Source organism: Dama dama, chromosome 12 (genome assembly GCF_033118175.1).
Source record: "Dama dama isolate Ldn47 chromosome 12, ASM3311817v1, whole genome shotgun sequence".
In the NCBI taxonomy this organism is placed as follows: domain Eukaryota; kingdom Metazoa; phylum Chordata; class Mammalia; order Artiodactyla; family Cervidae; genus Dama; species Dama dama.
In genome coordinates, this window is record NC_083692.1 from 66,244,310 (window position 1) to 66,270,572 (window position 26,263).

The window sequence follows — 26,263 nt, forward strand, 5'->3', positions numbered from 1 at the left end:
TCCAGCCATCTCATCCTCTGTCATCCCCTTCTCCTCCTGCCCCCAATCCCTCCCAGCATAAGGGTCTTTTCTAATGAGTCAAGTCTTTGCATGAGGTGGCCAAAGTATTGGAGTTTCAGCTTCAGCATCAGTCCTTCCAATGAACACCCAGGACTGATCTCCTTTAGGATGGACTGGTTGGATCTCCTTGCAATCCAAAGGACTCTCAAGAGTCTTCTCCAACACCACAGTTCAAAAGCATCAATTTTTCGGCACTCAGCTTTCTTCACAGTCCACCTCTCACATCCATACATGACCACTGGAAAAACCATAGCCTTGACCTGACGGACCTTTGCTGGCAAAGCAATGTCTCTGATTTTTAATATGCTATCTAGGTTGGTCACAACTTTCTAAACTAGACATCTGTAAATTATAGTCCTGGTCTTTTAGTATAAATATAGTACAGTATAAACATTTTAAGGTTAAAGAAACTTGAGGCACAGGGAAAAAAAAAACATATTTATGCTAATGCATTAGACAAGCTCATGTTTAAAATGTAAGCTGCGTCTCATCCTGAAGCTAGGTCCATCAGCATTTACACCATGATGACAATTTCTAGTTTTAAAGTGACATTTGATACACATGGCAAGCTATGTTACTCAGTCTCATCTCTGCTCTTGCTAGATGACTTTCTGGTTTTCCATGTTCCTAGGAAGGGCAGCACTGAGTCAGAATCACATACCTTGGCGTGAATCAATTATACTCTCACTTTACCTAAACCACTCAGGGAATCACCCTCACCTTCCATACTTGTTCAATTATTCCACCTAACCCAGAGGCTGGCAGACCTTTTCTGTAAAGGGTCAGATAGTAAATCTTTGAGGTTTTACGGGCCACACAGGCTCTGTCACAACTACTTAACTATACAGCAGCAGCACAAGCATAGCCACGGGCCACACATAAACTGTCACGGACAACGTGACTGATGGACACACACAAACTGTCAGGACAACGTGACTAATGGACACGCACTTGAATTTCACAGAATTTTCAGGTGTCATGAAATATTACCCTTCTTTCAATTTTTTTTACAACCACTTAAAAATGTAAAAGCCAGCCTTAGCTCACAGGCTGAACAGAAGTGGGCAGGGATCCTGTGGGTGCCATAGTTTACTGACCCCGTCCTATCCTTCAATGTTTTCTTTGAACTGTGAGGTTTTATGCTATTTTCTTATCTTTTGATATGTTCTATTTCCTGTAAAAATAGATTATTTCATAATACCCATAATTTTCCCCTCTATTTCAGTTTTTCTCAAGTCTCACATTTACTTTTGTTATAAATTTTATGTGAAATATCTCAGATGTGAAATGTTGCCAAGCTTACTTTCTCATGGATATAAGCCAATCCATCCAGAATCTCTCGGAAAAGCCTCCAGAGCCTGACAGTGTCTCGATACAGTCCCTGGTCAATGGTGTCTCGTAAAGTGCTCTTCTCACAGTACTCCATCTATAGATAAGAACGAACCAGGCAGGATTTGATGACAGAGTTTCAGTCAAGGAGAACAATGGCAATTACTGTAATTCTGTATTTTAAAACATGTACCACAGATTTTAAGTACTTACAAGAAAGGCTTATCTTTTTTTAATTAAAAAAAGAAAACAATAGTATTAAAAAAAAAAAACTGGGGGGAAGAAGCATAATCTTAGCACTCCAACAAAATCATTCTTATTTTTCATATTATTGTTCATTAAAAAATAAGACTTTAAAAGCCTTGTCACAAGTAATACAAAAACAGAATTAAATAAAATTTTATTTAGTTTTATAAGATCATTTCCAAGCCCACATTTTCAGGAAGGGCTAATTAGTAATTACATGATGTCACTAGCTTCTCTCATCTGTACGTTAAATTAATGACAATGGCCTTCAAGTCTAGAGTGAAAGGCTGTAAATATCAAAATATTCAAGAAAGGGCTCTGTCTCATCCTGTTTGACTGTATTAACCTATCAGAAAACAATGCAATGTCATTTAAGTCTTAGATCAACATATAGCATTTGATTTATGAAACCAGACTGTATGTTTCAAACTAGCATCAAAGTTGAGATTTCTCATGGAGGATTTTTTTGTTATTGCTTTTAAAGAGAGGAACATGTCATTTTAAAAGAGAGAAATACCCTCTCAGGCTCAGAATGACATCTACAAATTCTGACTTGTCTTCCAGAGGGCCTCTGCCTCCCACACCATGCTGGTACCCACACTTCACACACCTCCCTTACGTACTTCCGCCTCACTGTAACTGTTCAGAGAGTCCTGGAATGGAGAAGCTACTCAATAGTTAGCAGTTTGGGGGACAAACACTTTACCATGAGTGTGAGTGGTTTATGTTAGGAAAAACCTAAAACCAGCTGCAGCTTCTGTAAGGTAGCCACCTAACTAACTTCTTTTGAAACATTACACTTGTCTGAGGGTTCCTTCTTTGGCATAGTACTGAATCCCACATTTAAAGATCTGCCTCCTTGCAGATGTGATTGAAAGCACTAATAATGACCCATAGTCCTGTTCTCTTGGGCAAGAGGCACGTTTTCCTCTTTGGTTTGCGGCTGTCCCTCTGCTGACAGGCTCCCAACTGTCCAGAATGTGCCCCTTGGGAGAGGGAGCAGGACAAAGGCTTCCCTTTAGCAATGCCTCATTGGAGCTGCTTCCCCTCTCCCTCAGGGGTTCCAGGACAAGCCACTTTCCTAAAGCCAGGCTGGTGTGTCTTCTGTGCACATGAGGATGCTATATGCCTCGTAACTTACTTGCCCAGATTTAACTTGTTAGACAAAATACAATTTCTGTACATGTACATTCTAGCGCCTGTGGCCTTGGGTATGGTTCTAATTACTTTACACACATTACTGTGTTTATTCCTCACAAGTCATTAAAGTTTAGAAAGTGAAAGTTTAGTCGCTCAGTCGTGTCCGACTCTTTGGGACCCCATGGACTAGCCTACCAGGCTCCTCCATCCACGGGATTTTCTAGGCAAGAATACTGGAGTGGGTTGCCATTGCCTTCTCCAGAGGATCTTGGTACCTGCTATTGTTTAATTTACAGGTGATTAAATTAAATTACAGGTGATTAAATGTCCCAGAACCCTGGCACACAGGATGCTGAAGAACTTTGCCTGAGCTCACATAGCTGTGACTGGTGGATCCAGGAAGTGAACTTCCACAATTCAGGTGAGCTTAGAACTGGAAACCACTGCCTTATGCTGTCTGTTGCTCTGGTACCAGAGAGCTCGGGTTCAAGGCTGAGGGAAAGGGCCTCCATTCTGCAATCCTCTCTGGCCAATTCATCCCTGGCAGTGCTGCTGAGCCCTCTTCTGCTCGCTCTCATCTCTCAAAACCTATTCGGCAGCGACTGCTGGGAGTTGCTGAGTCACTGAGCTGTGTGCCAGGGCCTCACCTGGATGTACAGGTAGTGCACAGCCTCGGTGGTGGCTGGTGGCTCACTTTCATGACAACTGTTCTTTCCATTGCAATCTTCATCCTAACCCAAGAGGAACACAAGAGAGCTCAAAATGAGGCTGAAATGAAACAAGGTCATTACTGTCACCAAGTCGTTTATGCCCGCCCTACCGCATACACAGCCATCATGCTGCCTTGGAGGGTAGGTCTGTGAGCAGAACAACCACTGTCCTTTTTGACGCTCACTGCACTTAAAAGGCAACTTTGCCAATACCAGAATCTAACGCATAGTTTATAGGTCTCTTACTGTATAGAACAATGAAAGGGACAACAGGAAACAGGTATTAAAGGTGCACGATCCACAGAAAGATTCGAAGTCAATTCCTTCTTACCACTGATATCTTCCTACGGGTAAGAAGGGGTAGAATGTATACAGGTTTATATTTTAAGGCTGCAGTTTTACTGGAATGTCACCTTTGATGGTGGGCTTCCTTTGGAAACAGAAGATGAGAAATCCATCTTTAACTAAAACAATTTAAACATGATCATGTTACCAAATGGCACACTGCCCTTGGCTACAGCACTAAAGAACCACCACCCAGTTGCCACTTAGGGTGACCAATCCCCTACATCACTTTTCCACACGGCTGTCCCCTATAGCTATTTTTCTAACTCATGTCCCTTCAAAAAAATTCTTTCTTCTAAAAGACACATTACTCTTTCCTACCCACAAGTATGAAAAAATATTAGGTAGTATTTGACTGTTTCTGATTTGCATTTTTTTGTGCGGAAACATTTTTCAATGTTTTATTTATTAAAGGAAAAATAACTCATTATGGAAACAATCAAGTTCTACTTTTTGTGTGGGGGGGGGGGGGGGGGAGTGGGTAGAGGTGGATCTTAGTTTCCTGACCAGTGATCGAACACTGGGCCCTCAGCAGTGAAAGCTCAGAGTTCTAACCACTGAATCACAAGGGAATTCTCCAAATTCTACTCTTGAATTATTTATTCATTCTAGGGATTATCTGTAGAAAATTGTTAATCTCTTAGAGGCTTCTACCCATCAATGAGAGTGCCCCATAAGATATCTCACTTACTTGAGCAAAGCCAGAATTGTAAATTTGGTGCCCCCTTAATAATTAAATGCATAACTAATGCTAAAACCAAAGCAGCTAGCTTAGACTACTTATGCTATTATTCCTTAAACTTCCTCAGGGGTTTAAGGGAGATTTTAATAGAAAAGAGAAGTACTTACAAAAAATGCTGGCTAATGCATTCAAACCTCATTCAGACCAATTTAACTGCTTATCTAAGAGAGTCTATGTGTAGACTTACCTTTATCTACTGTGAATGCACCCTGCTTGTAACTCTATTTTTGGTAATAAAGTCATGTATCCAGTCCCCAGCTACAGAAGCTTTCTCTAGCAACTACCGACAGCCCTAGAGATCACAAAGCCTCACCCTGAACTCCAAGTCATCAGCACTGAGGGGCTCTGCTGGCCTGGGTGAAGGAAGATACAGAACTGAGTGGGGTCCAAGGCTTAAAGCGGTGCTTTCAAATCTTTCAGACCATGTTATATTTTACAATACCATACTCATAAGAGACAAGTCCTGTGAGCAGTTTACCTTTAGTAGTGTTATGCATTTTGCATTCTATACTTCTCTCTATAGCACTGAAAATAAAATGAAGCTGGTTGTAACCCTTGAAACTGATTTTATAACCTGTTACAGGATCATGACCTACAGTGTTAAAACACTGTTCTAGAGGATGGTTTATGAGAGTAAGTCATCAAGATTATAACTGATGTGAGAGAGACCCACATAACTCCACAATTAGGCTGTTTATCTCCCCAAATAATTTGCATTCAACCTTCATTCCCAACCACATGTTTCCCCAAGTCCTCTAGGAAATGGTTTTCACTAAAAGCAAAGCAAAACAAAAAACCCAGCATGTCAATTTATTCCTTTCTTCTAAAAGCAGGCATGTTTTATTTTGTGGATAAATTAAGACATATAAGTAATCACCTGGCTAGTCTATTTTAAATAATCATGCTTTTTAAATTGACAGTTTCTATATTTGCATATCAGATTAAGGCTTTACTATTTTACCTGAGGTGTATAACATCAAACATTTGCTATGTCCCCATCCCATGAAGAATAAAATGGTATCATTTCCATTTATATATTTACCTGATTCTGGCTTTTACTGTTCTCATCTTCATTGTCAAAGATGATATCACTGTCAGAATCTGAAGCAGGTCTTAAAAAGAGAATTAGAGAAAGACTAAAGAAACCAAATTCCCTGTTATATATATAAATCAATAGCTAGGGGTCATAATAAACTGCATCCAATCAGATACAATGAAATAAAACCATGAATGTAAATAACTAGGATGGATTCTGAGATGAATTAAACTTTATTTTAGGACCATTAATTATTGGTTCTGTAACCCTTTTTAGAACTGCAGTAGGCCCCATGTCAAGACTTTAAATTAGTTCCTTTATTTCCAGAGTTAGAAGCTCTTATCTAAAAAGAATACTCTTTAAAAAGTCCTATTAAATGTATTAACAGGAAGAATTGGAAGAAGTTTCTACTTTTCCTTCCTCCAGGACTTGGATTTTGGAGATCTCTTGAAGATAGCAAGAGGTAAAAAAAAATCTTTGGACTGAATTTGGTTCCTCTCTAAAATAAGTTCCATGTACAGGTATTCCCACTCGGTCTACAGGCCTGGATTTCTAACCTAGTCCCCTTCGCCTGCCCGGGCCTGGCAGGGAGGCAGGATGCGCCCGGGGCTCTTACAGGAAGGACTGTGAGAAGACGCCCTGCTCCTCGTCATCGTCCTCGTCGCTGCTGGAGTCTGGGCCTGCGGCGGGGAAGCGGGTGCTGGCCGAGCGCTCCCCGGACGTGCTCCACTCCACCGAGCTGCTGAGGATGGGCGGCGGCGCGGCCGCCTCCACGCTGCCCGGGCCGTCAGGGTCGCTGTCGCCCGCTGGCTGGGTTAAGGCTTGCCCGTCCTGGGCCTGGGGCCCCGAACAGTTCGGGGGCGGGGTCGCCGGGCCCGCCGGCCGCTCGTGTCTCTCGATCCAGGCATTGTAGTAACGCACGATGTTCTCATGGTGGAGGCGCGACAGCAGCGTCACCTCGCCCTTGATCCTGCGGAAGTGCCTGCTGGCCGGGTTGATGGGGATGCGCTTCACCGCGTAGCAGCAGCCGTCCAGCTTGTTCTGCACCTGCCCCGCGAAAGGGAAGGAAGAGGGGTCCAGCGGGTCAGCCACTCGGAACTGCACAAGGATTGGCATTCCTACTGCGCCAGCCCGCCCCTCCCAGGGGAACCCCTTAGCCGGAATCCACAGCTACAGTCGAGGACCACACATCTGAAGCTCTTAGGCTGAACAAAGTTGTGACTGCCAAAAACTTAGAAAACATCTCACCCCAAGCTAGATACATTTAGCTTGCTAGGAGACTCGGAGGAAAAACATAATATCCATTTTACTATAAGCCTTTTGGAGAGGAGGTGGCACACCATGGCAGGCAGGATTCATGGCACTGGGGATGGAACACAAACCCCCTGCAGCAGAGGCACGGAGTCCTAACCACTGTACCACTAGGGAATTCATAAGCTCCATTTTAATTTACTCACAATTATATCCCTGCCTTTCCAATATCACATCTGCTATCTAAATTTCCAAGTAAGCCTTGTTGCTTTTCCAACTTTGTTTTTAAAAAATTATTTATAAACTCAGTATAAAGTTTTAGAAGGTGATTTTAGTTTCTTTCCAATATTTTTTTTACACTTAAAGTCACTAAACACAAACTGAACTCCAATAGTTTTAACAGACCTGCATGCAAATTCTAAACATCAGCTTATAAAGAATTTGGGCAAATGACAATTGCCTTGAAACTCATTTTTTTAAACTATAAAATGGAACTTATACCACTGTCCTTACCTCAAAGGTGACTGAAGATTAAATGAAGTGATGTGAGTGAAGCACCTGTATCAAGGCCTCACAGAGAAAAGTGCTCAGTAAATGTTAATAAAAGTAACTGGCAATAACACATTTACTGCCCATTGATTTTTATTACTAAGATTGAATATTTACAATCGATGTTATGTAAGGAAACTAGAACAATACAATTAAGAATAAAAGAAAAATACAAGAAAACATTTCAAAGGCAAATCTCCATATATTACATAGAGGCATCCTTACCCTGGGCAGTTTCACTACACAATTGAATTGACTGAAGAATTTTATTTAAAATTTTGTTTTCTGAACATTCCAATCCCAATCATGCAGGTCAACTGAAGTGATAAAAACTAACAACTTGCCCAAAGCAGAGGGAGAAACCAGTTGGTTACAAAAGATAGCATCATTTTCTTGCTTGGCTCATGGGCTTCAATTTGTATACCAAAACTACTTTTAGGAATGAGAAAGGAATACTATAAAAATGAGTTTCAGATTATCTTTTTTGGGGGTATAAAAACAGTGGTACAAAAGATGTTTTTGAGTAAAACAGGTCAGTCTGAATGCTTGTTGATATTTCTTAGTGATGCATGCAACCTCAGGCAAATGAAATAACTTCTCTGAGCCTCAGTTCCCTCATCTGGAAAATGGGATAATACCTATTCTATAAGAATATCACAAGATTAAAAGACAAGGTTTGTGAGCCACCTAGCACAAGCCTCAAATAGGGCATGTGCACTCCAAAAATGACAGCCCTTTAACTGCCCTGTTAATAGAGTGGAGGATGGTGGGAAGTTTTGGCACTGTCTTTCAACCTTACGTCTCCGTATACATCACACATATCACATATATAACCAAGCAGGGCTCCATAGGGCCTTCCCAGGATAAATCAGCCATGAAGTCCCCAGCCTGCCTCTTGTTTGTAGAAAAGCTTGAGTCACAAAAGGCTGCTCAATAAAGAATGTGAACACAGAGTGACCAAAAAATAGTAGTTGGGCCAGGAGAACTGGGATGAAAGTGAATCAGCCAAAGAGCAGTCACAGACTCTTTAGTTCTTTCCTGAAGGACATAGATAACAGTGTCTGAAGCACATTCTTGAATTGTTTTACAGATACTACAGATACCCCCACCAGATGGAAGAAACTAACTGCATGATGAGCACGAGCATGTAGCCCCCCAGACCAGGTGGAGTCCAAGGACTTAAGATGTTAAGTCCTGTGACACCACCCTGTTACCATGTCATCAACCAATCAGAGAACTGTTCATGAACTGATCACTCACCCTGTGGTTCTTTCACCTTGCCATTAGAAAACTGCTTCCCTGGAATTGATTGGGGAGTTTGGGTCTCTTGGGCATTAGCTACCCTTACTCTTTGCTTGGCGCCTGCACTTTCCCTCACTAAATCCTGGTGTCAGTAGATTGGCTCTACTGAGAGTGGGTAAGCTGACCCAAGTTTGGTCTGGAAACAACTGTGAGTCACTGGCTGTGGTGTGGGGCCTGGTACACTGGAACTCTTAGGAATTCATTTATTAAAATGCAAAGGTGCATGAACAGTAACAGTTCCAATTGCTAATGAAATGCCAGACCTCTGAGCAGAAAGCCCTACCTTAATATGAAAATAGAGATGGGGTGTGAGGGCTGTGAACCACAGGAAAAACACAGGGGCTTAAATTACTAAAATGTTTTTGTTATATGAGTTTACTAATCACTCCAGAAGGCAGTGAAGGACAGGAAAGCCTGGCGTGCTACAGTCCATGGGGTTGCAAAAAGTCGGACACAAATTTACCAATTGAACAACAATATTCATCATTTTTAAGTACTTATAAGGAAGTGAAGTTTGATTGTGTTTTGCATTGAAGAATCTAAACATAAAGAAGTTAAAGAAGTAGATCAAAATTATGATGTGAGTTAAAGGGGTAATATATATTTCAATCATCTACTCCTCTTAAAGATAACTGTGATTACCTGATCAGAATATGTCTGCCCAAAGCAGATTTATTTAGTCATCTAATGTCTACACTTTCAAAAAAGTTGAAAATTTTCCATGATATTATGACTTTGTTTTTTGGAAAACTTGCTGAAGTTTGTCTTTCTGTCCCTACTACAGAAAAACTCATTTGCTTCTTTTTTCAGTGTAAAAGGCCTTCCACAGTGAGACAGGCAAAGCTTTTTAATAATACTCTCAGAATCCTAAACAGACATTTGCTCTATTGATGGTGGGCTACCTTCTTATGGGTAAGATGACATATTTCTCATATGGATTTGATAACGGTAATCTGGGCCTGTTAAATTCTAACAAAATAGTTAAATTACACAAAAAAGAACTGAACTCTCTCTCTCAAGGGGAAGATGATAATAAAAGTTGCCCAAATAGCCTGGAATGAGGAAGGCAAGACCTAACAGCAGCATACCTTAATAACGTATCACTAGTTTTCCATCTCGGTAAGAGCTGGAAAATAAAAGCCATTAAGACCATCTGGGCCATTTCCCAGTTTGAATTCCATCTCAGTTCTAACCTTGTAACTCTCTTAGCTACAGCGACTCTAAAAGCAAATGGGAGAAAAAGAGAACAATCTTCTTTCTGAAGCAAAGCACACAAAAACATTCTTCATGCAGAGGTCTTGACTCCACTTGAGGGACTGTTATAATCATGTGGTTATCATGTTAATACACTGCATCAAGCAAGGGAAGAGGAACGATGCATTCTTTATGTGTCTAGTGTAACTTTAAATAAAGCCTTTAACTACATTAAGGGGAAGATGATCATTGTCTCAAATAGTTGTATTCACTTTCCTCCCTACCCTCAAAATATAAATCCCTACCTCTACAGAGATGGAACAGGGAAGGAGCATTAAAAGGGGCTGGGGACAACTCTATATCACACCTTGATGACGGCTCCAAAAGCTCCTTTGCCGAGAAGCTGTAATTCTTCAAACTCAATGAAATAGCGGGAAAACTGTCTCTGGGTCTCACTGAAGAACGCAGCACTGGGTAGCTGGTTGCTAGGAATGACAGTCTCCACGTAATCTTGTCCTCCAGAATCTGAGATAAAACAAGAGAGGCAACTGAATAATTGAAAATAGAGAAGAGCTGCAACATCCAACCACGATACAGGCGTGGGAGAAAGGGGCCCCAACCAAGGAGCTTTAAAAAGTACCTCTTACCTGGCTGACCCTTTAATACTTTCCTCACCTCGTATGCCTTAAAGTAGGTAGAAATATTTAATTAGCCCAAGTCTACAGGGAGGGTAACTGAGGGTAAAGAAATGACTGAGCAACAGAGCCAGGAGCCAGATCCAGGTCTCTTGATCATCCCAGTCTCTACTGAGGCTCCTTCATCTGCTACTTGAGTAACAGCAGGGAAAACTAGTTCCAAGGCAGTGAGGGTGACATGATAAGGGTGAATCCACATGAAGAGGCTGCACCGCCAGACATTCCATCAGAGGAGCTATGAAAAACCAGGATGGCCAAACACCTCCACGTACACAAGACACAATCAATGAATGGATTTATGTATAGCTCAGCATAAGATAGATAAAATAAATGATCCATGCAGTCCTTTGCAGTCTTAGGTTTATGTAGACTTTCAAAATAATTTATGTTAAATAGGCTATCAGAAAAGAATGGTAACAGACTCACCTTCCGGACTTTGTTCCAGTAAAGGTATTTTAGGCTGAGGATTTATAAAGCTGTGTTTTAACAACTGCTGAGGACTCCATCTTTCCTTGTCATCTAAGCAGACACACCTCAGTGAGAGGGAAAAAAGAATCTCAGCAATGCACAAAATAAATGCTAAATAAAGTAATCCAAGGCTTTTAATTATGGGTTTATCTTTCGAAGATACACATTAGAGAAATCAAGTTACTTGCGGACCAAAATGTGCCCCTAGGTGAATTTAATTTAATAAACATTCTTGCAGGATTTATATGCCAAGCACCAGGCTGCATAAGTGGGAGAATAAAAAAAGTATAGTTTCCAGAGGCCAGAAGACTGACTCAGTTTTTAATATTTTTAAAAGCCTAGGATAAGATAGCACAAGTAGGTCATGAATTTTCACTTCCACTAATAGCTTAATGACCTGCCATGCTACCCTAAGCCTTTCTGGGGACCAGTCGTAAGAGTTTCCAAAGGAAAAGCAAATCAGACAGCTAGCTGATGCAGGGCTGGGGCCCAAGGTGACAAACTTTAGATGCAGCCTGTTCATCATAGTTTGAAGTATGCTGGTAACAATTAAGAACAACTTCTCAAAAGTCCCACATTTTATCACCTGCGTATGTGCTCAGTCACTTCAGTTGTGCCTGACTCTTTTCGACCCTACTGACTACAGCCCGCCAGGCTCCCCTGTCCATGGGATTCTCCAGGCAAGAGTGCTGGAGTGAGCTGCCCTCCTCCAGGGGATCTTCCCTACACTGTGTCTCCTACATTGCAGGCAGATTCTTTACCTACTGAGCCGCCTGGGAAGCCCATATTACCACCCAGTTTCTTTTAATTATCATTCCTTGAGCCTTTCTGTTTAATGTTTAATGTTCTAACAAACAATTTGTTTAATAATGAAAACAAGACATACCTTTAAGCTAGTGTTTTTCAAAGTGGGGGCCCTTGAGCAGCAGCATCAGTATCACCTGGGAAATTTGTTAGAACTACCCATTTTCTACCCTAGTCCTAGTAAATCAGCAACTATGGGGAGTTGGGCTGTAATCTGCACTTTAACAAGCTCTCCAGTTGGATTCAATCCAAGAGAAAGTCTGAGAATCACTGTTCTAACTAATCCAATAAGCTGCTTGGCTTTCATAACAATGACCCAAGTAGCACTGCTTGGTAGCACGTGGCCCTAATTATAAAAAGGTATTTAAAACAATCAATCATCATTGTGAATTATGGACTTAAATCTACACCTATAAAGTGGTGACAGCAACTACCATAAAAGGTAATATTTAATTTTCTCATGGCACAGTACTGAAAAGTAAAGCACTCCTAATTTCATACCTTGAGAGGAAAGAAAAGATTGCAATAAAAGCATTTGTAAAAGATATTGTATTGTCCCCTAAATTAAAAATTAACTTTTAATTACATCACTAACATGTGAATACTTTCTCCTTGCAAATATTAAAACATTACTGATAAGGATAAAGTCTTGGACAACCACTCAAGCAAAAGATATAGTTTTAATTTGTGAACAAAGAGTTAAAAAAGACATCATCCTGTACATATTTTTCATCAACTGCTTTCTTCATTTGACTACATAAAAGGTTCTGCACCCAATTTTACTGAGGCGAGGGTGTATCCCCACACCAAGAAGCAATTTCCCAATACCAATTGAGTGTCATACAGCTCAACTCAATTCTGACACTATCTACCTGGAGACAGCATCAGATCCCAGAGGTTAGGGGCTCAGTCCAATGAGACTTCCCTCCCTACCCTGACTAGAGACACCGATAACAAGTCCATGTTGTCACCTGTGCTTCTGACCAATGGGCTACCAATGGAATGGAGATTCCAATGACCTCCTCCTTGGGTTCAATTACCTTGCTAGAGCAGCTCAAAGAACTCAGAAACATTTTACTTACTAGTTTATCAGCTTAATGTAAAAGGCTATATAACTCAGGACCAGTCAGCTGGAAGAGATGCAGAGGGCAAGGTATATGGGAAGGGGCGTGGAACTTCCCTGCCCTCTCTGGGCCACCACCCACCCATCACCTCCATGTGTTCACCAACCTGGAAGCTCTCTGAATCCTGTCTTTTTGGTTTTTAACAAAGGCATCACTACACAGGTGTGAACAATTAAATCACTGGCCATTGGTGATCCATTCAACTTCTAGCCCCTTCCCTCTCCATGGAGGGTGGGGGTAGGACTGAAACTTTCAAACCCTAAATCAAGTGGTTGGTTCTCCTGGCAACCAGTCCCCATCCTTAGGTGCTTTCCATCCTTAGGTGTCTTGTTATGTTATTTGCTATTATCCCTGTCTTTTGGAGGAAAAGACTCAGAGTAGGGAGTTTAAGTCACTCAACCAGTGAGGGATAAAGGTAGAATATGAACTGAGCTGTCTGGCTTTGACTCTGGACTCTATCCTATCACAGAGACTGATGTGAAACCAAACCTTTCTTCAAAGGATGTTCACCAATAAGTAAAAATGTAACTACAAATGAAATGCTACTACACTTGTCTGGGAATGATTTTTTGTTGTTGTTGTTAACTGGGGTTAGACAGCAAAGGTAGTAAAACAATACTATACATCTGCTTCTTAAATAAGCGGTCTATCAAACCACTTTAGGAAGACAGAGAAATATATGACTCAATCTAAAGGACAACCATATTATTAATAGAATAAGAAATGGTGCTGATCTCAAGTTCAAAACTGACAGAGCATAGAGCTGTTCTCTAAGAGGAGAACTAGGAAAGTTTTGGCTATCTTCCTAGTTCCTAAAATAAAGTCCTTCATTTTACTATTAAATATGAAAGATATGTTCTACTTAAACTTCCCAGTGTTTATTTATATTACTAACCTTTACTCAATTATTCTTGACCAAGGAGGAAGGGCAGAAAGCTACAGGTGACATTCTGAAGGAGAAAATGAATCTTTCCATGAGTGGTTCTATCCCCATTTTCCCTCTGATGCCCTTTTAGTCAACTTCATCTCAGGGTGCTTTTATAAATAGTTTAAAAGTTCTACTGCATTAAAGAGAAATCATAAAAGATTTCTTTAGAAATTTTAGATGTTTATATACATTGAGAGAACACAGCATCAAGAATCGTTAGCCACTTTCTACAACTTTGTGTATTGTGTCTCTTCTATTTATTTATTTCTTAATTAAATTACAGGTGATTTACAATGTTGTGCCAATCTCTGCTATATAGCAAAGTAATTCAGTTTTGCATACATATACATCTTTTTAAAAAATATTCTTTTCCACTATGGTTTATCCTCGGAGATTAGATATTGTTCCCTGTGCTATACAGTAGGACCTTGGTTTTATCCACTCTATACATAATAGTTTGCATCTACCAACCCCAAACTCCCACTCCATCCCTGACCCTGGCTATCACAGTCTGATCTCTATGTCTGTGAGGTACATCTACTTCTATTTAATGGTACACACAAACTATCTATCTAAATATAAGTGCAGCTACTTTCACTTCTGTAATGGGTAAGAACAACTGAGTGACAGGAAATAGTAATATTATAGATCAGGCCAAATGGCAGCTGGAATAGATGAGAAGAGAAGAAACGTAAAGGGTAAAAGAAATGTAGGGAATGATCAAGTGAGTAAAAGTGAATGGTTGGGGGAGAAAAAAAGGTGGAAAATATGATAGTGTCAGAAAGGGAAGAAACCAGTCCAGGTTCACTTCTGCAGGACCAGAAGAATGTCTAGAAAAACCCAGACTAAGGGATCTTATTTTATAGAGAAACTGAGAGAACCAAGGTGTAGCTTAGACAGAGGCAGAGCAAAATAAGGAATCACTAAATCGAAGGACCAGGACAAAGACTTTTGGCCAAAGGAAAACCTCAGTAAGGACTATCTCAAAGTAGATAAAACAGACAAATTAGAGGTATGGTTTTAAAGATACAAACTACTATATATAAAACAGATAAGCAACAGATTTGCAACAGATAAACAAAACAGATAAGCAACAAGGTCGTACTATGTACCACAGGGAATTATAGCCATTTTCTTGTAATAACCTACCATGGAGTATAATCTGCAAACATCCTGAATTACTCTGCTGTAGACCTGAAACTGGGCTTCCCTTGTGGCTCAGCTGGTAAAGAATCCACCTCAATGTAGGAGATGTGGGTTGGATTCCTGGGTCGGGAAGATCTGCTAGAGAAGGGATAGGCTACCCACTCCAGTATTCTTGAGCTTCCCTGGTGGCTCAGCTGGAGAAGAATCTACCTGCATACGGGAGACCTGGGTTTGGAAGATCCCTTGGAGAAGGAAAAGGCTACCTGCTCCAGTATTCTGGCCTGGAGAATTCCATGGACTGTATAGTCCATGGGGTCACAGAGAGTCAGACACAACTGAGTGACTTTCACTCACCATACCTGAAACTAACACACTGTAAATCAACTATATCTTAATTAAAAAAAAACAAAAACACTTGGCTCTGTAATTAAATCTGTACCTGTAATTTATGGATGTTGAGACTCCTCTGACTAGGGCAAGGAAGTCATTTGCTTTCTACAACTTGGCTGAATGGGACACTGCTAATGAAGGAGAATGGTTAAGAAAAACTAGGGGCAGAATCATACTCCTAAAGCTGTTTCATAAATGGGAGGTGTTGTCTTTGACCCCTTAGGAGCCAGCAGTAAAGGTGGCCTTTACCATTTGGAATACCTGGGGCATTTCTCCCCCTAGCAGCAGTCCCTACTGACTTCTTAGCGTATACCAGGCAGTCCCCAAAAAGTAGTTTGAAAGTCTATTCTTAAGTCCAACTGAATGTAAAAGAACATAGGAGTTATGAGAACAATAAACCTAAGTGAGAAAATAGAACATATGTGGCTGGGAAAGGACTGGGAGAACAAAGACGTAAGTTGAAACCTGTTCTTCACTTTTCAGATTATACACATGACTTAGATGTTAAGCACATTCAAGCACAATCAAAAGGAAAGGAGTAAAATGCAGTTAAGAGAAAAATCTCAATGACACTCACTTCTTTAGAAAATCTTGAAAATCAGCTGGTAAGTCCCTAGGGATGGTCACAGGATACTCTTCACACTCTTGTCCTTGGCTGAGGGAGAGCAGCAGAAGGCCGAGACGCCAAATATCCCCTTTCTTCCCGGTCTTATAAGGCAGGGCACTGTCACTGAAACGAACCCGGGTCTGCTCAAACACGTCCTCCTTGCAAATGTCTGCCAGGCGCTTAGAAATGCTGTAGTCCGTAATCTTGACGGTGCCCTCTGCATCCACCAGGACATTCGATGCGCTCAGAACCTTGTGCACAACGGAATTACTATGCAAGTAACCGAGGCCTGACAAGAGCTGAGCTGCATACTTGCGAAGCTGGTGTACCGGGATGGGGCCAGAGTGGCCCAGGTGGGCTGCGAGGGAGATCCCGCTCGTGTGCTCCACTAAAATATCCACCACGATGCAATCGTCTTGCTCTTTGAGGTTCATCGCAAAGTAGCGTACTATGTTTGGATGGCTCAGTTTCACCAGGGAGCTGAATTCCGTTTCTGCCCCTTGAATCTGGAATGGATAAAAACAGGAAGATGATGATAGCTGGGTTGGTCAGCATTAACTAGTGTTTCACCACAAAAGTGAAATATCTGAAAAGAATATGTACATTCTGACAGCAAGGAGAAGGAATATGCCCTGAATTGAGTCCTCCCCTAAACCACATGGTCAACTTAATAGTTCTTAAAGATGGACAAGTTTCAAAAGCAGTTTCTTTTGCAATATGGCCACCAGAAAAAAGAAACATTAATTTTAAAATAAGTTTTCCTGATTATAAATATTAACTGTCAAAATTTTAATAGATACTAATACAAAAGAAAAATCCCACAATTTATCTTTATGGTCACCACTCAAAGACAACTGTTATGATTTTGGTGTATTTACTTTCAGTTTTTCTTTTTCTAAGAAATACACATACATTTCCAAACATGATGCTTCACCTATTGTTTTATAACCTCTTTATTTATTATGTAGTAATGCAATATTAAATGTTCTCCTTAAGCTAAGTATCATGAATGAATTATACAATTCTCCAGTCCCCTAAAATGCAGTTGTGAATATTTCAAGAGACTGAGAAAATGCAAATGATTGCAAATAGCACAGTTATGAAGTGCTCTTTAGTCCCTGTTGGAGAGAGCGAGCTATTAATGGAATAATAAGAGCTAAGAAAGGAGGTTGAGAGGCAGCTGCAGGAGTTTGGACCATGCTCTGCAAGTTCTGAAAGAGGCAGCAGGGTCTGGGAACACTTATGATCCTCCACCATCCCCTCTGGCTGAACAGATCTCATCGCATTCTGGGTCTTCTTTGCTGGCCAGTCAAATGCTGAGTTACTTGGTCTTGTCATTGTCTTAAACTCCAGGTTAGTCCTTTTGCTCAGTGAACCATCCTGGATGCCTACCTGCTTTTTGCACTTATCAATCTTCTCTTTTTCTTGATTGGTAAGGAATGGACCCATTTTTTTGTGCCACTGAAGGACCCACTCATACAACAAGACAAAGTTGCCAGTAGCTGTTTCCAAAGCATTGTAAACTAATTTTCCAAGCTGCTCATCACTGCCTGCACATTGAAAGAAAATATAATTAAGTATCATTGGTACATTTTCTGTGGGCATAAAAAAAAAACCAGGGAATAGTCATTTGTTCAACAATGGATACCATGTACTAAGAAAAATGTGATTTCATATAATACATGCTCTTTTGTAACCAATCTTTGGTGTTTTAACAATATACTCTGAACTTTAAAATGTTAAATTTTATAAAGGGACAATATTTGACAGTGAGATCTTAGTATCAGATCAATGTTTTCTTCCACTAGCTGGTATTCATAATGTTATTTTCATAACTACCTCTGACAACTGTGCCTGCTGGTGTGGTAGTGTAACCTTCATATAGCTAAATACCAACTAACATTGACAGAAGGAGTTTGGAACCAGGAATGCTCCATCAATGAAGATCAGCATGCATTGTGAAAACAGGTTTTAGTAACTCAGAAATTTGAATACATCAATGACCTTCTAAACACAAAATCTGAATATGCTCAGTAAATACAGAGTGGCCAATGGCTTTGAGGGAAGGAACAAGTCACAACAGTTTAAATTTGAAGTGCTTGAGAGACACATTTATTTCGTGATAGGCATATGGTGTCCACCTATGCCTGGGAGAGCTAAATTTTTGTAATGCCCCAAAATTTTTTATAAAAATCTAAATTTTTATTAAAGACTGTAATAGAAAATCACCAAAAAATTGGAAGTGGAGAAAAATATCACCCACAATATCACCAATTTGTCTTTTTCTTCTAGAACCCTCTACCTTTTTTCCCTTAATTTACCAAACTGTAGCATATATAACAGGGTTTCTCACCCTCGACACTACTGACATTTGGAACCAGAAAACCCTTTGTTGAAGGGGGCTGTCGTGTGTACTGTAAGATGTTTAGCAGCAGCCCTCTCCTCTATCCATGAGATGCCAGTAGCACCTCCATCCTAGTGTTAATCATCAAAATATCCAAATATCAACTAACGTCCCCTAGGGAACAAAAGCACCCCAAATGAAAACTACTGATCTATTCTTTTTCTCTTACTATGTAAATAATAGTTTTCCATGATGCTACATTATCTTCATAATGAAAAGTAAAGTAACCTGTATACACAAGACAAAGTAGTTTTTGCAAAAACAGTCTAGAGAAATGTGGCTGAACTAACTCACCAAGAGAGGCAGTGATCCTTCATAAATATGGGGACAATTTAAGAGATTTTTAATTTTAATTGAAATGATCTGTTACACTAGTTATAAATAATTCTGGACATTCTTAGCTAAGGGAAAATAAAAATAAAAACCCCTGGTGTTTGAAAATCTGTCAACCAAAGTAAGCAACCTGTGGAATGCAGGATCCATGCAGCACATGTTGGAGATACAGGATAGTAAATATTAACGGGATGGAATGTGATGTGATGTACAGAAAGCCTAATTAAATTTGTGAATTATATGGCACAATGTCTTGCAATATATATATCCCCAGCTGGGATTAAGTGGGTATTTCGTAATTGCTGGCTGCATTTTTTTTTGTATTATATTTCTATTATTGCCACCCACCTTTTGCCACTTCTGTGTTGTGGGGACAATAAAAAGGACAAAAGAACACACTGAAACAAGTCTGAAGGAAAATGCTACCATAAGAGCTCAGATCGATACTCCACTGTGTGATCATTTATATAGAAGTCTTTCCAGTGCTTTAATATTAATATATAGGGAATAATATCTGGGGAAATTCTTGATTCCCTCTAGGTCCAACAGCTTTAAATTGAAAAGCAAATGTTAGTTGATCTTTCACAAAACCATTTCTTAAAAAATTAGGACCCATTTTAGAAACTAAACCCATTGTGAGAAAACAAAATAAATAATTTACTTGGTGGTTTTACATTAAAAAAAGTTCAGATTGCAAATGTGTCTCCTAATGAGAGTATTAACAAAGGTGAATCTGTCTAATGAGTACCAAGGAGACTAGGAGGCCAAGGTAAGGTAATACACAGTTGGATTGATTTGCCTTCCTGATTTCCCCAGACCATTAAAAGTAGTGAGTTTTATGTTGCCAATTCATGAGTCAGAAATGCCTTAGAGTCAAGGACAGCCTCAAGACCAAAGCAAATCATCTCTAGCAAGGTCTTAAACCTTCCCAAACGGTGGCTGTGTCTGAGGAGGACAGGCTCTGCCTATGCGCAGAATCCTGCACAGTCCATGCCGCCTCCATCAGCCCAGGTTACACGTTCAGATCACGGACTCTTCAGATGCTTGGTTTCTTTTCTCTCTACCTGCTGCCCTCTCCCTGGCAACTTCCCTTTCTGTGTACATCTCCTCAAAGAGGAAGAGAAAAAAGATACCTTTAAAAGAAAGCAAACTTGATTTAGGTAATTTAGCTGCCTATTAGCTCTGGTAAGAATACTCATGGGATTGAAAATGAAACTTAACTGTCAAATTCACCATATTCAAGTGATCCCTACACCAATTAGTGGCTGTATCTGTATGACTGATAAAAGATGATGTACATTTAGAGCAAAGGAAGTAGACACGGAAAACTTGATTCTAATATAAACAATTCAAATAAATTTTTAAACAAGACTCACTACAAATAGCCATCTGCTAAATAAGATGGCTAAACTGATAAATAAAACAAATAGAAAATAAAGTGAATTTCCTGGTCTGGTACAGGATGCCAAGCAAGAAAAGCTAAGCAGGTGGACAGCAAATTAAGAAAATGAGACTTAACCCTCAAAGATCACAGGCATTAGAACTCATTTTTCTAGACATATTTCTTCAGTAACAGATGTACATGATGCAAAATTACAGATTCATAATATTTCATTCAACTTGGTTTTGAAAAGTTTGGCTAATTCTAATGAAAAAGTGACAAATTTTGTCTTTCTGCTAACAATATTTCCAACATCCTGGGGTTTTATTTCTATCTTACAGAAATGGAAAGCTGAGTGACTTCTACTTTTGGTCATCAGTAACAGGAGCTAGAATGATTGTCAGCTTACAGAGTTTTTCTGCAACCACGCTGGTCTAGACGACGTAGTGTCTATTCTCCCCTGTTCCTTCATGACTAACTTGCGTAATTAGAATAATTTAAACGAGTTTAGCTAGTTTACTCACCAATACATTTCCCTTTGTGCACCATGAGCTGATCAGGACTACCCACAGAGAAATACAGGATTTCACAAGAGCCAGGAGAATCTTCACTACTACACATAGAATACTGACGTTCTCGCCTTCAAAATAAATTTGGACAATGATTTTTTTTAAGATTAACACAGGAAATTTGTGCCCCTCCATTTTCTCCTGCTTACTAGTCAATTCACTGTCCAACAGCAGTCTCTGCTGGGAATTGAGCTGAAGGTGCTAATGGGAAAGCTGTCCAAGCCCCCACTCGCCAGGGAGCCTTCCCCACGTGAATTCTACAAACCCTGTTCTAGATGGGTGCTGCCCTGTATGGTAGCCACACGTGGCTACTTAAATTCAATCACAACTAAATTAAATTAAAATTCAGTTCTTCAACTTGAGTAGGCATATTTAAGTGCAGGGATTCCTCATTGTATTGTGATATTGTGCTCCACTTTAATGAACTTCACAGATACTATGGCTGCTTTTTTTTTTTTTTAAAACAAATTGAAGGTTTGTGTCAACCTTGTGTTAATAAGCAAGTCTATCAGCACCATTTTTCCAATAGCATTTGCTCACTTCATGTGTCTGTGTCACACTTTTGTAATTCTTGCAATAGTTAAAACTTTTTCATTATTATTATGTATTTGTTGCGGTGATCTGTGCTCAGTTACTACCATGACTCACTGAAGGCTCAGATGTTTAACATTTTTTTAGTAATACTTTTAAATTAAGGTATGTAAACTGTTTTTTTTTTTTTTTTTTTTTTTAAAGATACAGTGCTATCACCAACTTAACAGACTCCAGCATAGTGTAAGCATGACTTTTACATGCACTGGGAATCCAAACATTCAAGTGACTCACTACACAGTGATACTCATTTCATTGTGGTGGTCTGCTCCTCCAACATCTCTGAGGTATGTCGGTACTCAACAGCCCCAAGTGACTAGTGGCTACCACAGCGGGCAGCACTGATCGAGAACATTTCCATCATCACAGAAGTTCTACGGAAGTGATTTAACACAAGTCCATGTTGACCCCACATCCTGTGTACATGCACATCTGGAGAAAGCTGCAAAACTGGGGCTTAAGAGCACTACAGATTCCTAGTCACTCTAACTGGGCCCCATACTACAGAATGCCCAACCCCCACACTGAAAGTCTAACCCTTCTTTTTCTCTTCCCCTTTTTTTCTGAGTGGAAAGCCAGATTACAATGCAAAAATTACAACTAAATTGGGAGAGCTCTGCAGGGACGAGGCAAGGAAGAATGCCCTTCATGGTCAGGATAGGACACTTGTTAGAAATGCTATGATGAGGCACAAATCTCTAGGAAGCAGTCCTCTCATTGTGAGTGTGATTCTGACCTCCACGTTCACTGAGACCATGAAGCAATGAGCAGTGAAACCCACACTTTCTGCGGGTCCACCTAGAAAGTTACTTGGCACCTGAGCCATTTTTTCTTTTTCTCAGACTCAGAGGAAGGACAGCTACCCTGTCCTCAGTTCCACCCCTGAAGTCTCCTCTGGGACCCTGATCCATCAGTTAGTCCCTCTCTTCTTTATGTTCAATCTGTCCCTCTCCATTGGCTCCTTATCTTCAGCCCATAAATCTCTCCCATGTCCATCCTCCTCTCCCTCAATCTCCTGCACCATCTTGTTTTTCATTTTCTAACTTCTACACTTGCTGTCTCCATGACTGTCCCTTCCATTCACTCTTCATGCTACTGCAAAGTCAATGAAACTGCCACGTACCCCTACTCACTCTCAATTGGATGTTTCTCCTGGGCTCTTCTTTTGGTTGGTGGCATAGTCATCCATTCTGTCTCACTAGTCAAAATGTGCACGTCTCCCTGAGCTCCTAGATCTCCTGCAACTAACTGATTCCTAAGTATGAGCTTTCTTCTCCAATTTCCCTGCCTTGTTCAGGTCATCACCAAATTTCTCCCCATTATTAACTAGTCTTGCCACTTTTGATTCCCTCCCCTAAAACCCTCCCACACTGCTGAGAAAACCTATTATGATTTGAGTCTCTTGTACTACATGTGTGTCCACAAATTCTTAAGGCCAGGGAATGATTAAGGACATAGAAAGTGAAGTTGCTCAACAAAGGCAAAAGTGCATCAGTGAAAAGCTGGGCCAAGGGGCCAGGTACTTGAGAATCAAGCCTTTAAGCTCTTTCCACTAGAATAGTCAGGGGTTTTCTGTTCTCTTTCTCTTGTTTTACACAGTGGAGACTTTTCATTACATAAAGACTTACTGGTTTTTGATGTATCCCACACAAAAAAGAAGAGCAGAGCTGCCCTGGTTAAAGAGACTGCAGACCCTACCAGGGCCAAAAAGACAATCTGTCCCTTTCTATCATCCTTCCTGCCTCCCTCCCTCCCTTCATCAGATGTTTACTGAGCACCTACCCTGTCCCTGCCAGGCACTGTGCCAGGCCCTGGAGAAAACACAGAGGCAAGAACCCCATACTTTCACAAAAGGAGAAGACAATTAAAAAGCAAACAAATGAATATGAAGTTTAGCTAGCAGTAACTGCTATGGAGAAATTTAATAAAGCAGGAAATTGGAGAACAAGTAGCTAAGGTGTGGGGTGCTCAGGGAAGGCATCGGAGATCATGTGTGAGGGGAGAACTGAGTGATGAGGAGTCGGCCACGCAAAGTAAACTGAAGGAGAGCATCGCAGGTAGAGAGACTGGCAGAGGCCATGAGATGGGAAGGAGCTTGGTGTGTGTGAAGGACTGGGTGATGAGCGTGGCCACCGTGCAGAGGGTGAGGGAGAGGGAGAGTGGTATGACATGAGACGCATGAGCCATTCCTCTACCGTTCGCCCCCGCTCTCCGTTTCTCCACTAGCAGCCAGGAAGAACTTCACTCAGCATGGATCAGGTGATACTGTATTCCTTTTTAAAACCTCAAACGGCTTTTCAGTACACCTGAACTCCTGATTCTACCAACAAGGACCTCACTTGTGATCTGCTCCTGCTGCCCCCTTGAACCACTGTCTCCATAACTGGTCATTCTAGCCATGCTGCCCTGGTTGATGAGCTCTGGGCAGGACCAGCCTAGGCCAGCCTGCGGTCTTCTATACCGGCTGTTCTTTTCAGCTGAGCAGCTGGCTCCTTCCCTTCATCCAGATCCAGTATATGTGCCCCTCAGTTTAAAGCCACTGTCCTTTAGTCACTCAGGATCCAGTTCTTGGACTCTTTCCTCCAAACACCCAATCTAAAGTAACAATTCAGTCTTTCTTCAAGACAGCCAATTAAATTCTCTGCAGAGCACTAGTCATTATCTGACAACTTCTGGTTTGCTTGTGGACAGTCTCTTCCAACTAGAATACAAGCTCCATAAAACCAGAGTCTATCTTGATCTTATTTACTGAATCCCTAGGACTCAGAACAGTGTCTGGCCTTTAGCAAATAAGTTCTCATCAGGTATCTCATTATAGATTGTATTGCTTTGAGTCATAGCCAATTCAAATACTGACTGCTGACAATGTTCATGACAAGGTCATGTCTACTAACTCTACTGAAAGTATCTTCTAGTTGAAAGAATAAAATGGAACACTGCTCATTTCCTTTGGCTTTCCAACTTAAAGACTAGTGAATGGCAAGGAAGAAAAAGAATAAAGAGTATGTATGAGATACTTCAGTATATCAAGGAATTTTTATTTCTTAACCAAAGAAGCAAAGTAAACTATAAGAAAGATTCATTCTTTTCTAGTCTGTAGGTGACAGAGTGCCAGAGTTCCATACAGGTTTGTACAACAATCTTGGTGAACGATACATGAAAATGATTTCTTGGATTCTCGTGGAAATGTCATTCTATCCAAGACATATTAATGTCCCTTTATAAGTGCTACATAAAATCTGTTCTACCTGTGTCAAGGAAACAGAGAATTTCCCACCCTTCCTTCAATAAACTTGCTAATAATTATTGATCTCAAAAGCAAATCTAATCTTGGACCCACTGTTTACAGTTAGCCATAAAAATGGAAATAATTAGACTAAAAAAAATTGCCTTTTATACAGCCTTATTCACGGCATTGATTTATTTCCACCATTTCTAACACAGTAGGAATTTGTTAGATAGTTCCTAGTGGAATACTCTGACAGCTTCAAACTATGTTGCCTAATGGAAGCCCAGTTGCAAAAAATAATCTAAATTGGTATAAGGAGTTATAATCTTAAAAAGAAATCATTACCAGAAACTGCATTCAAGAAAACATTTCGTTCACCTTAACAGTAAGTGGTTAAATGTTAGTATCAAAACATGATTTCTGAGCTGATTTTTTTTTCAAAGTAGATAATTAGGGAAAGAACTGAAATGACTCCTCCTTATAAACAACCTATAACCCAAAAGATTATATAAGCTTTTAGTTTGGTACCTAAAATGTTGGTTTTAAGTGGTGTTTAGATTATCACAAGAGATAGTTTAAATACATATAGAAGCTGAATGATAATACCTGCTCTATTTAATCACCCACCTAATCACAGAAAGGAATTCTGTACTAAAATTCCTTTCTGGTCTACTGTGGGAGTCACAGCAAACACAGAAAGTCCCCTTCATACAAACAAGTTCCATTCTGATAGAGTGTTCATAAGTCCTACAAAATTAGCCTGGGTATCCAACTAACAAAACTGGCTATATAGTGCCATACTATAGTAGATTTATAATACCTTTTGCACAAGTAATATATAAAAAACAAATAAAAAAACCAACATTTTTAATCTTACAGTACAGTACCTTGAAAAGCAAGTACAGTACAACATCTGGCGTACAGGGGCTGGCACTGAGTGAACAGTTGAGAAGAGTTACCGACTGGAGGAAGGAGTAGAGATGGGAGACGGGAGAGCTAAGGATCGTCAGCGCCAGGAGAGGGAGGGCAAGCTGCAATTTCGCTCATGCCTGACACTGCCGGAGTGCATGTCTGCATCTTTCAAAGTTCGAAACTTGAAGGTTTGTATGTAGGGGACTTACTTCACAGGGAAGCCTCAATTCTTTAGTGGAAAAGGATGTGGAGGAAGAGACAGTATCTTTCATGTGACCTTTGGTGACAGGGACAACCCAGGAGCCCACCTGTCGCGACGGGGAAGCCCAGTGTCCTCAGCAGCAAGGGGAGGGGGGCCCTGGCAGCAAACTGGGGCTCCTGTCCTCACGTAAAGGATCTCCTACACCTGTGCCCACGGTGGCGCCCTCCCCACACCTGTGGTGAGACCTAAGGTGTTACAGACTGAAAACAGTGTGAATCTGACTGGATGATGATTCTGATGGAAGAAAAGCTTTTAAATCACTTACTGAATAACTGGGCTTCCCTGATGTCTCAGACGGTAAAAAATCTGCCTGCAATGCTGGAGACCCAGGTTCAATTCCTGGGTTGGGAAGATCCCCTGGTGAAGAAAATGGCAACCCACTCTAGTATCCTTGCCTGCAGGATTCCATGGACAAAGAAGCCTGGTGGCCTACAGTTCATGGGGTCACAAAGGGTTGGACACAACTGACCAACTAACATTGAATATTTAGATCATCAAAAGTCAGATCAAACTGCA

At 40.6% G+C, this 26,263-nt stretch overlaps 1 protein-coding gene across 2 annotated transcripts in view; it reads right to left on the bottom strand.

Moving 5' to 3' along the window:
• Positions 1-26,263, bottom strand: part of EIF2AK4 (eukaryotic translation initiation factor 2 alpha kinase 4) — a 100,947-nt gene that overhangs the window by 45,859 nt on the left and 28,825 nt on the right. For both annotated transcript variants that reach the window (XM_061157609.1, XM_061157608.1), the window contains 9 exons: positions 20,709-20,824; positions 17,459-17,616; positions 16,037-16,572; positions 11,026-11,132; positions 10,272-10,429; positions 6,225-6,655; positions 5,615-5,684; positions 3,423-3,506; positions 1,364-1,486 (listed from right to left, as the gene is read on the bottom strand). In XM_061157609.1, the coding sequence (XP_061013592.1) occupies positions 1,364-1,486; positions 3,423-3,506; positions 5,615-5,684; positions 6,225-6,655; positions 10,272-10,429; positions 11,026-11,132; positions 16,037-16,572; positions 17,459-17,616; positions 20,709-20,824 (1,783 nt within the window). The remainder of the gene's footprint in view (positions 1-1,363; positions 1,487-3,422; positions 3,507-5,614; positions 5,685-6,224; positions 6,656-10,271; positions 10,430-11,025; positions 11,133-16,036; positions 16,573-17,458; positions 17,617-20,708; positions 20,825-26,263) is intronic.